General features: G+C 44.2%; 1 protein-coding gene across 1 annotated transcript in view; it reads right to left on the bottom strand.

Moving 5' to 3' along the window:
* Window positions 1-10,884, bottom strand: part of LOC134017440 (ephrin type-A receptor 6-like) — a 91,000-nt gene extending 80,116 nt beyond the window's left edge. Inside the window, 2 exon segments of the mRNA XM_062457048.1 lie at window positions 4,061-4,125; window positions 10,315-10,884. Coding sequence (XP_062313032.1) covers window positions 4,061-4,125; window positions 10,315-10,393 — 144 coding nt within the window. The 5' untranslated portion in view covers window positions 10,394-10,884.
* Between the last annotated feature and the right edge of the window lie 1,419 nt (window positions 10,885-12,303).

Below are 12,303 nucleotides of genomic sequence, written 5' to 3'. Positions count from 1 at the left end.
TGCTGATTCGTGCGGAAGCTTCATCCAGATTAAGAGTGACTATCAATTGTGTTGGGGACACAATAACCAGCTTGGGTATTATCATGTAACACCATCACACAGTAACAGCAGCTAGGAAGCCCTGCCTGATGGAAGTCAATATCGCTGAAAACACAGACAAGAAACATGTCTATTGATGCCCAGCACATTAGTGAGTTTCTGAGTGTAATTCTGGGCAGGGAGCTGGATGCAGCACAGCATGGCAGGGTGGTTGTGTAACATGGTGTTTATACATTCCTTGCCTCCCTGGTTCACAGCTTGAGTGTTCTGACAATAGATTGGATTATTGCTCTGCCTCATGAGCGACAACTGTCATTCCTTGGTGCATTACCTGCCTGTGCACCAGGCCCGTTATTGCACTGTTTGGTTCAAACAAAAGCAAACATTAGCCAATTTAATCCCTTAAAGCTGTTTCATGTAATTTAATAAATAAATTGGGGCTGTCTGCATCTTCCCCAGGGATATGAGTCATGCATATTTCAGGAGAGTGTCTGCCGGTTTCAGAGGGGCTTATTGTGGCTGACGCCAAATCAGCAGTCCTCCTCTCTTCGCCTCTTCACCCCTTTTCTCCTCCTCTCATTTCATCTCCACTCCTCTCCTCTCTTTTCCTCTCCTCTCCATTCCTCTCATCTCTGTTCGTTGTCTGTCCTCTCCGGCGTTGCAAAACATGGCCGACCAAAACAGATGAGCCATGTTCCTTTGACTCAAGCACCTCAAACACCGCCGTCTCAGATAAATAATAGAATGTTATGCAACATCTCAAGGATTCGAAGAGCTCTGAAATGTCTCGCGAAAAGGAATGAAAGAACCAAAAATGTGCACCCTACAAATTGTTTACTTATTCTGTAAAATAATGATGAACTTCATGAGTTCCTGCCATTGATCATTAGCTAATCGCCTGATTCTGTAAAACATCCATTTCTTGCCTTCCACATATGGTCTTCCGTGGGACAGATTCATCAGTTTTCTATTGTCGATAACCCAGCCAGAGCTTGACTACTAATATTTAATTAGTGTTGACAACTGTTCAGGGCCAGATTCTACAGTACCTTGGCCTGAATCTTCAGTTTGTTGTGTAAACAGAATGTAAATTGGAGTCTACAGCTTGAACCTTTGTCTGTGAGTCGCTAGGATTTGGCCTTTCATAGGACGTGTGTTGCTCTACTGGGAGAACTGAGCCACTATTAATTAGTTGATAGAAGCTGTCTCATACTGAGACCTCCCCTAATTTTCACTTTAATTAAAAAATATTCCCAGGTAGCCATGATAATCACACCAAACATGCCCTTAGCAATGAATTAACCACATTTCCAGGTCTTATTTGCTATGTGCTACACATCTTTATGTCATCAAGCTGGGTGCTACCCAAATGCTATCCCAGCCAAGCCTTCAGACTGACAGCTAAATCAACTTCATATGCTGCATCCCTACTAAAGCCGCCCTAAGACGCAGGACTGGAATGTAAAGGGGAGCACAATCCAAGCTGGTACAGGAAATCAACACAGCCCAGAGTCTGTCTCGTTCTCTCTGTCGTTCGCTCTCTCGTTCGCTCTCTCTCTCTCCCCGCCCCCCCTCCTCTTCCTCCTCTCTCTTTCTCTCTCCGCCTCTATCTCTCTCTCCCTCCTTCTTCTCCGCCCAGCTAGCAAGCCCTCCCTGGCACCATCAGAGGCTGGAGGGAAGCCTACAGCGTCAGCTTGGACGATGTTTTCACTCCCCTCCTACAGATTAGAACATGGTGGATCCTTGGCTGAGCCGGTTTTACTCAACAAAACCTTATCTCGCTTTAAGACAGCAGCATGTGCTGGCTGCAGCTTTAAAGTATGCTTCTAAACCTTACACATAGTCTAGCTCTCAGATTTGAGTTTACCTGAACATTATCTTAAGTAAAAACGTTGTCCAGGTAAACAATACAGATGTTGCACAATGTAAGGAGGCTGAAGATGGGTAAAACATGCTGTGTTGACACATACATCCACACACCCACGGCCACCCACAGCAGTCCAGTAACATGAAGACACAGTACCGAACAGTGTGTGTTTCAGTGTCGGAGCTCAACCTACAGTATGTGAAACACTCTTATGAAACCTTTCTGTCAAGACACTTGCTTCGTTTCCACCTTCAGGACCATACACATCCTCCAGTGCACACACACACACACACACATACACACACACACCCTGCACAACTCATCTCAGGAGATCATACAGTAATCATAATGTGAGATGAGTGTCTCAATGCAATGTTCCCTTTGCCTGTCCAGACTGCAATAGGACTGACACGTATGCATAGGTGCCATCGGTAATACCGCTGTCTGATAACGTGTGACAGTGTCTACGGGTGTGTGTCTAACACAGAGGAGGTAGGCTCCTCCCTGGCTCCCTGGCCCTCATGATGCTTCCAGCCAGCAGCAGCTTGGGGGACTTACACTGTTTTACCTCCCAAGATCTCCCACCTTCCCTGTGGCCCTCTCACCTCGCTGTGTTAAATATTAATGGGCAATTCACTTCCCCGGGCGAGTGGGGAAAAGGGAGGGGAAGAGACAAGAAGAGAGAGAGAGAGAGAGAGAGAGAGAGAGAGAGAGAGAGAGAGAGAGAGAGAGAGAGAGAGAGAGAGAGAGAGAGAGAGAGAGAGAGAGAGAGAGAGAGAGAGGGAGTGAGAAAGCAGAGAGAAAGAAGGAGATGAGAAAGAGAGGAGAGGAGTGGAGGGGAGAGGAGAGGGCTGACAGCTTAATCATGGAGTCAGGGCTGCAGACGGGCCTTCTCTCCGCTGCGGGCGGCTGTCACAGCGACCTACATGATGTAATCACCTCTGCTCCCCTGACACGGGCAGAGAAGGCCTCTCAGAGATAGGAGAGAGAGAGAGAGAGAGAGAGAGAGGGAGGGAGGGGAGGGAGAGACAGAGAGAGAAAGAGACGGTGGATGTGATGGCGGGTAGGGCGGATGCAGGGCCTCCAGCAGGTTGGGGAGGTTTTTGAGAAGACACTCTGGGTGTGAAAAGCGTGGAGTGCTGCTTAGATTAGAGGAAGAAGATAAAGAGACACCAGGACATACAGTAGGCAAGATTGACTGGAGGCTGGAGCTGAATGTTAACCAGACAGCTCCCAGGTAGACAGAATCAATCACTGGTCTAGGTTTAACACCGGAGCACAGAGAGAAAGACTAAAATGTGTAAATACGATGATTGGATTCCCTCGAAGAGATTAGGCCTAGTCTCAAAAGTGTTCATGAACATATTTCATCTCTCACAAGTTTAAACCTGAGACTAAACTAAAAGCTATCTGTTGCCAGGAGGACAATCTACTATGGTCGAGGACATTTCAGATCACAGGAGTTTGTGGAGGATATTGACATGTCCGAACAGGGGCCTGGTCATGGAATCCCAACGTTCTTGCATTGGCCTTCCAACTCAGTCAACAGCTAGACAGAAGTACACCAGGGACCATTCACAGCAAGGAAGATGCACTCTAAACAACTATTTCAAGTAGTTCAACTCAAACTCAAATAAGATGAATTTTACAGGTATCCTGCCGATTTGCTGGATACCCATTCTAGCAGTATGAACAGACACATTACTGCTGCTGACCATGGACAGGACGACAGCTGTCTGGTTCAAAAACCCTGGGCCAGACATGAACAGGAGCTAAGAGCCAGGAACCTGGTTTCAGACAAATAACCTAAATGACTCATATTCAGTCACTCTGAAAGAGTCAATTACAATTCTCAATGTCCTTACAAACTAGAGCAGAGATTAGAGTTAAAGGAGGAAAATAGATTGAACTTTTCAAGGAACCTTTTTTGAAAGCCAGTTAATCATCTGTCTCTGAGTTATATTCCCTTTTTCTCTCTTTCCGGGGTCCTTGGGGATACATTTTGAGGATCAGATCGCTGATGCTCATAATGACCTCTTGCAGTCAATACCATTGATTAGATATTGATCCAATCGAGGCCATGTGTTTTGAGTGAGGCGAGGGATTGTCATAACCATCACCGGGTGATGGAGGCAAGGCTGGTTCCATCCTCACCCCGTTCATTGGATAGGTCTTCCATCCCAGCTCCCCCAGGACCGATGTGGTATCCAACAGCACAACTGCACAGGAAAGAGACAAATACAGCCATTAGCAATCTGTCAACACACAAAAAACCCTATTTCCCATTCAGTAATTGAAATACCGGTCATAAATGTGCTCATTTATACTTTTGTATCTTAACAAAAATGGGTTTCCTGCTGATGAATATTTATGAGGACGTACAGTGAAGCAGCAGTGCCTCAGAGCTCACAACGCAATTTGGTGCTGATAGATTGCAGTCAGATTGCTGTCAACAGAACATTCCTCCCTCCCATCCTCTCCCATTCCCCAGTTTTATTTCAATTTCAGTCAGACAATATGGCCTTCCTGTGCCCAGAGTCAGGCTGCAGCATGAGCAGAGATACGATCACAGATATCTATTCCAAAACAGGAACCATTTTACTGTAATATTCCACCAGGGGAAATGTATGGAAAACGGTGTATCTGGAGCACATATGGGAAATAACATTCTGTAAATTCAACATTTCTGAGTATTGATAGTGTGAGAAATATGCGATGATTCTATTTGACCCTTGCAAGAGAGCATTTGGGTTAATTCAGTTTAAACCTTTTCAAGATAAATAATTCAGAAACACAACTAAATCCATTCTAGATAGATTAAAAAAGCAAAAGTAAATGATCAGTTAATTGCTATGTTCACATGGCATGCAATTAGCTAGTAGACACTGCCAACTAACCAATACAGTCACCCAATTAATTCCAACTACACTTTCAGACCCAGAACATTACCAATGTAATGTATACCAACTCAGTATACTGTAATTGAGAGCACAATTTGAAACACATTTTTATTGGGAGTCCACTAAATGGCCTGTTTAAAATGCCACTCTGTGGAAATCGGACGTGGTCCCTTAATAAGTGAGGGTATTATGTGTGGACAGTTGTTATAAGCTCTGAAAGCCGGCCAGCCAGTCACTGATGTCCTCAGTGTGTCACTGCAGTCTCCATGGTCCTCATTACTGAAACCTCATCTCTCTGTTAGCTGCATTAACCCACAATCACCATTAACTTTCGATTAGCAACATGACATGGTTGTGACATTCAGTCAGTGCCGTTCAGAAGTAGTGCAAGCTGTGTAAAATTGACAAAATATAAACCTTACTGGAGGTAATGATCCTGATAAAGGCCCCATGGCCAAAGCATTCTAGTCTTTACACACACAATGTCACAGCACATGGAGATATGCGTGTGCCACTTTATTCTTCAGTACGAGGATAGCAGTTTCCGTTATAATATGTCATATTCAATCCATGTGTTACAGGGTTTAAAGCCAACATCAGAATCAGTTGACAGATCATGTCTGACAGAAATCTTAAGACTGTCGCTAAGGAGCCCGTGTGTTCTGACTGAGGGTACTGTCTGTGTGATGTCACGTGTGTGTGTGTGTGCATCTGCCTATCCTTGTGTGTGTGTGTGTGTGTGTCTGTCACAAGCTAACTGCTCTTTTCACTTCCCCCTCATCTCCTGATGTGCCAGAGGACACACTGCAGTGACACACAATGCAACAGCTGTTTAGGCTCAGGCAATGGCTGAGTCAAAACATTGAACAGTTACACTGTGACAACCTCCAAGGACACAGAATAGTGGGTTTTGAAAAGGTCTACACTGAGTACGGTAATAAATTGAATATAATGTAGGTACTAGGCCCCGAGAATATGAGCAATACTATGGGCTATGATGGCACAAAAAGCAGAGAGATAAGATGAACAAGCAGAACAAGTTTTTGCACCTTTTACCTAATGAACAGTGTGCTGGTTTTGAATTCTGCATTAGCTTACACTTTTACTGGTTGAGAACAGACACTTATACATACTATACAGTATGGAGTACATACTGTGTGTGTAGTATATATGCATGTAGTTTGTTGTACTACCTACGAAATACAGTCCAGAAGAGCTAGAAAAAAACATTTCAATGCACCTATTCTTGTTAAAAGTTTCACACCCCAAAAATATGTTAAACTGTCTATGGTGTGCAGGTTCGGGACGTGTGGTATTGTGTTTTCAGAGAGCAGCATCGGTCCGCATGGGGCCATCACTAACAGAGAGACGCCGGGGGATGATCCATGCATCCGTCTGTTTGCCATTCATAATTGTTTCTTTGCCGGCGCGGAGTTTGCCTGACTGCTCCCTGATCGACTTAACATTTATGTCTGTGGCACGCTTGACTGAACTGGAGTGCTGAAATGTTAAACGTTGATTTCATTAATTTCATGCATATTTTGTTTAAACAAATGCAATTCGGGTCTCATTGGCCCCCGTGAGCGTTTATGCGAAATGAAGAGATGGGGAAATGGAGTAAGAGGAGGGAGGTGGACTGAACATGCTGGGCTCACATTAATGGAATAAGGACTCCTGGTGAGCTTGGGACGCCATGACACATATGTTAGAGACAGGAGGGTCCAAACATGGCACAGCACCGACCACTGCCCTCATGAAGCTTGCGTGTTCCCTCTCCGGAGGAAATCTAGGAAAGGAAACCTGGATTCTCTCTGACCTTTACAGTAACATTAAATAAGTGCCATGTATGAATACAAGCACAGGTGGAAAACCCATAAGATTAAAAACAATGTCATGTTCCTGGAGAGGACTGAGAATAAGTGTGTGTGTGTGTGTGTGTGTGTGTGTGTGTGTGTGTGTGTGTGTGTGTGTGTGTGTGTGTGTGTGTGTGTGTAGGGGGGTGGGGGGATGGAAGAATTAATCATCATTCCTCTTTTATTATTGAACTTCAGTTGGATCAAGAAATCGTTTGTGTGCAACACAGACCAGGAGCCAGCCTTGGTTGCATTTGTAATTCAGACGAGCTGGTCCTTTTCCAGCCTGCCTCTGGCTGCCAGGCCAGCTTTGAGCCAGCCCCGTGCCAGGCCAGAGCAGGGTGGAGCACTGCCAGTAGCACTGGTGTTAATGGGTACTATTACACCATAACACTAGGCTGGTCAGCAGCTGAACCCTAGAGAAAGCCCTAATCACCATGTCTGGCTCTATTTCTCACACACAGCATATACACCTGACCATGGCCTAAATACAGTGTCTGCTTGTGAGTGTGTGTGTCTGTGTGTGTAGTGAGAGAGAGAGAAAGAAAGAGAGAGAGGCAGAGAAAGAACCAGTCTCTCAACCAGTCTTTGTCTCAGCAGGCTCAGTTCCCCTGTAGCCCCTGCTGGAGTGCTGGTCCTCTGGGACTCTCTTGGGGTATAAATACACCGCCAGCCGGCCGGCAGCATATGAATATGTGGATCTTCTACACAATCATGGCATCTACTGTCCACCCTGACAAGCCATACAACAGGCCCAGAACAACCACCATGCAGTTGATGGATGGGATGGGACTTAATGGATGAACAACATTTCATTAAGGGAAAACTCCATGTGAAGATACTGATGCAATCTAGAAGCCCACTTGCTCTATTTCTATCAAAACAATGGCTGAGACAACTCCTTTTGAAGACCATGAGGAAAACAAAGAATCCTTTTTTACATCTCGTGCTTAGATTGTAAGTGAACATGACGTGGCGTTTATCCAGACAACGTGTAGGTTGCTTGGATTAAAGTGTCTGCTTTATACATTCCATTATTAACACAAGGTGTAAAGTGCATAGTCAAAAACAACATCTATACACACGAAAAACTAAACAGAAGTGGTTGAGTGATTGAACAAAGCGATGTGTAAATTGATTTAGGGGAGAGAAAAGATTGTGACATTTACTTGTGTAAACAAAGGCCCTCTGCTCTTGTCTGATGATGAGATGTGCTGTGAAATTAAACTATCTACTGCAAAGGCAATTTGACAGGCATGGATCGTGTTGCTCTGGAAACGCAAGTCATTCAAGATGAAACCCAGCAGTATTCTACATCTTAATGTCAGAAGTGTAGCACAGCAAATCAGGCGAAAGATGTTAATTCGATCTGATAGAAGACCTGACTGTTTTAAACGACATATTAGTCGCCATGAAGAGGCATCCTCAAAACGGTGTGGAAAAATTCTGTTGACATATTGTAAGGGTTTATAATTTACAGGATTTATTCTGTATTTTACACCACCTGGGTTTTGGTTCTTAACCTGGTAGTTCTCTTTCAGAGCAACAAACAAAGTCATTTCAAACTAGTTACTGCCTTACTGTGAAAACCTAGGCGACGACTGCAAATAGGGGGATTGCAAACCTCCCATGACTGGTGTGTGTGTGTTCCTGTGAAAGCAACAGCAGAAACTCCGCTGTGATGGGTTCGATAGCTTTACAGAATTCAAGCCCCAGGTGCCGGCTGTGCTCTCCACAGCATGCCACCTCACCGCAGTGTACTGACCGAGCTGTAGATGGTGCTACTGAGACAAGCTTTGATGATAGATTAAGGCTCGAGTTGTATCAGTGACCTAAACTCGTCATGCTTTCTGTGCTATGACCGTTAGGGTTTTGTATGCATTGGTAACAAAAGCATGTATGGCATAAAGTGAACACTGTACACACTATGCAGAAAAAAAGAAGGGACAGTCTGATATTTTTCTCTCTCTAATACTACAGTATTTGTCTGTGCCACTGATGTAAAGTGAGAGGGTTTTAGGCCTACTGCTATACTTGAAATCCCAAAACACCCGCTTTTCCTTTAAATCTGTATTTTTCAGATGTGCACACAAGCTGTACTTGACTTGGGTCCACAAACAAACAATCCAAGGTGATTGCAATAAAAAGGCGCAAATAGCGCCATACGCTTTTGTCCCTGATCCCAGCAGAGCTTTAGTGTGTGTGTGTGTGTGTGTGTGTGAACATGTATGTGTGTGTATGCGCATGCAACGCATATAGTGTGAGTGTGTGTTTTGTTAGGGATTGTCTGGCATGCTGAATTGAGAGGCACACAGGCGAAGAGGCAGAGGTGATTGGTTTTTATTGTTGTTCTTACAGCTGAAATCTTGCCCAATTTTTGCTGTGAAATTCCCAATCTATACCGTTCCACTCCTTTGTGTTGGCGCATACACAACTATCACAGCCCAGATTATCTAAATTGAGTGCAAGTTGTTTTAGGAAGAAACAAAAAAATCTAATACTATGGTTTTTCTTCATTAAGTGTGAATTTGCTAAGCCCAACAAATAGTTTGTTCAATATTTAGATACTCTAGACAAATATATAGCGTCTACTGAAGTCAAAATGAGATTTCGACCACCTAGGGACTAGATGTGATTATCTGGGAATGTGGAATTGTCTATATGTGAACTCATATACAATAATTACACTGTCCAGTCTATATTAGACCTTGTCGCGTGTCATCAGCGACATCATCATTCATTACTGGCCAGTAAAGCTCACATGAACACCCAGTGAGCTTTGTTTGGTGGTGCACTTGTCTGTGAGAAGGAGCAGAATCAGTCTTATTGAACTGAGAGAACAATAAAATATAACCTGGAGGCCAGATCCCACTGTGTCTCTCAAAAATCAATGGGACTATTTTAAACCTGACTGATAGCTTATACCACAGAGTACAATGAGACACACACGTGCACACGCATACACACACACACACACATCTGATACAGTATGTGTGAAATGCTTTTTTATTTTATTTTTTTTAGTCTATTGCAGTGCAGGATACTACATGTGTGTATTTTTGATTAGGAAGTAAAGAGCACATACTGTAAAATGTGGAGTAATAAGTTGGCTACAGTGACTAATATTAGGGATGTCTGTTGTCCACGTATATTATGTCAGTTATTTCTAAAATTATTCCCAACATTTGTGGTAAACTCAATCCTTACATCATGTCACTGTTATAGCTTCATTCTGGAGCACGGTGCGCGCGATAAAAACTTCTCACTTTCATATGACTGCGTCCGCACGCGGGAAAAGACTGCTGTAAACCATTTATTTCAGTCTATTGGAGGTGTAGATGTGTTTTATGATTCTACACTTAAAAGCATGCACGCTGGGAAAATTAATAAGAGTCAAGCGCAGTGAATATTCAAAGGTATTATTCTACTGTTTGTTGCATAAGAGCGTTTTGGTTATTTGAAAGTGACATCTCGTTGAATGATCTCTGACCGGTCAAACATTATATGGCAGGGGAAATGGTCACGACACGTGCCACAAGTGAATATTTCGCCACTCTACACACATTATCAAGGTTAACACTATTAAATAAAACGTTAAGAAAAATATGTCTAGTATAAACTGTGTTTACGTGCGCGTCTTTGGAGAATAGCTCACCTTGATTGCCGTGACTGAAGTGCGTGAAGAGAATCCGTAGGAAAACGAAAATGAACAAGAATCTTTCTAAAAAGCTCATCTCTGCAACCTCCACTGGATTGCCCAGCTGTGCGCCGCGCGATATCCAAGACAAGGTATCCGAGAACAGAGTGCGTTGTTGAATCCCTCTAAAGCGGAGCCGCGGTGAGTCTCTGCAGTCCTCACATCCGCTCCCAGCTGGATAAGCTAACACCTGGACTGCAAAGGACCCATCGGGTGACTAAGCGAGGAGCACCGTTGATGACCGGTGAAGTTCTCAAGGTGATAAAACATTAAAAAGTATACTGACTCAATCTAGCCTTCCAGTCGCACTGAACAAGCAATGAATATACTTCTCAGATCATTTCAACTTTTACAATTTACCACGACTGATGCAAACTAATCCCTAAATACCCTATGTCTCATCTTGTTCACCGACTACAATGCATTTCAGTTTAGAAGGGGTGACGGACTCGAAGTCCAAACTCCGGTGGCGGCTGGCTCGTGCTCGATGAACAGGGAAACAGGCACGGTGCAGCTGGTCTGTTGTAAGGTGGACTGCTGCAGCAGTCTGTAGTTTACTAGCGGTAGGGGTACCGAACAGACTGCCAGAGCTGAGAGAGGAGAGACTCAGTGCATCTGTGCAGGACGTTCGGCACTAGAGGGGGTTAGTTGACAACACAAAGGCAGCGTGTGTATGTTCATGCTTTTGGTGCGTATTAGTGTTACAGTTTTGTTCAATTTTACATATAGGTTGCGACAGTTACTGAAGCACACAAACAAACTCATTGAAAAACAGTTGTATTATGTAATCGTCAAGGCATTTCCCTTATGTGTTTGTGTGTTATCCATGTTGACGTGCATTGCTCAATAGGTTACTGAATGGAATTCTCTCACAATAATGGGCTTCTTTACCCTAAATGATGCATCTTAATGTAGAATGTGCATTTATTAATTATGTGTGACATAATCGGTCAACACAGTTGGAAAACGAAGAATCAGTGAGCTGGATTGAACTCCCAACTTTATACACCAAACCATGACTGCCATTAGACCAAAGGGCCAAGGAGGGCACCCTCTGCTCAAGGATCCATGGCCTCTATAGGAATCAAACTGCAGTGTGTATACCATCACTCTCCATAGGGCTCCAGGCAGTTCCATCGCTGCCAAGGCGCCAATGTCAGCCAAGATTAGGGAAGGTCTTCCTCTCATCTCCATGGGCGTCTCATTGAGTGAGTAAGCAAACTTCCCCAAGCCTGGTGAAACTAAGCTGTGCTCCCTCCCATGCTGATCCCCCTACGAACAGGCCAGCGGAACAGCCAGCTGTCAGCCCGGCTGAGGTAAATACATCACCATCACATCGGTCACAACCACTTAGCGCACAGCCAATCAAAAAGCGCGAGCAGGGCGGCTGCCAGCAGAGTCCGGTTCAGTGAGGGAGAAGTCTTGATGATGATGTATGACCCCTGGGCTGCTAATGTGTTTGTTTGTCCTGTTGCTGTAGCTGTCCGAACTTATACCGTATGTATATCAGAAGCTATCGATGTGCCACTAGGTTTATGTCTCCGTTCTGCAGTAAAACAGTGGGTACAAGTTCTGCTACTAGGGAAGCTCTGCAGTAAGAGTTATGTTGTGGATAGTCCATTACAAAAACTGCTAGATACACACTACAGAGATACTTGAGGTCCACCAGCGTGCTCTTAAGAATGCCATGTAAGAGGAAAACTAATGACAAAAAAACTCACAAAAATCATTATAAACACTATAGTTTACTTTAAAAAGCTTGTCCTGACCCTGGTGGTCTGGGCTTGTTTGGGGTTAATGGAGGGGGACGGATTCTGGAGAAGTTAGAATGATGATTAAAACTGAACAAATTGAGTAGGAGACCTACCTCATTTCCAGGCTGTTCCCCTGAACTCTAATAAAGGGGAAATGAGGTATGACTGGTTGCGCAGAGAGCTAACTCTGACC

The sequence above is a fragment of the Osmerus eperlanus genome, chromosome 3, assembly GCF_963692335.1.
Source record: "Osmerus eperlanus chromosome 3, fOsmEpe2.1, whole genome shotgun sequence".
Classification (NCBI taxonomy): Eukaryota; Metazoa; Chordata; class Actinopteri; order Osmeriformes; family Osmeridae; genus Osmerus; species Osmerus eperlanus.
Note: the sequence above shows the minus strand (reverse complement) of the source record. Positions and strands in the feature narration are given on the sequence as shown.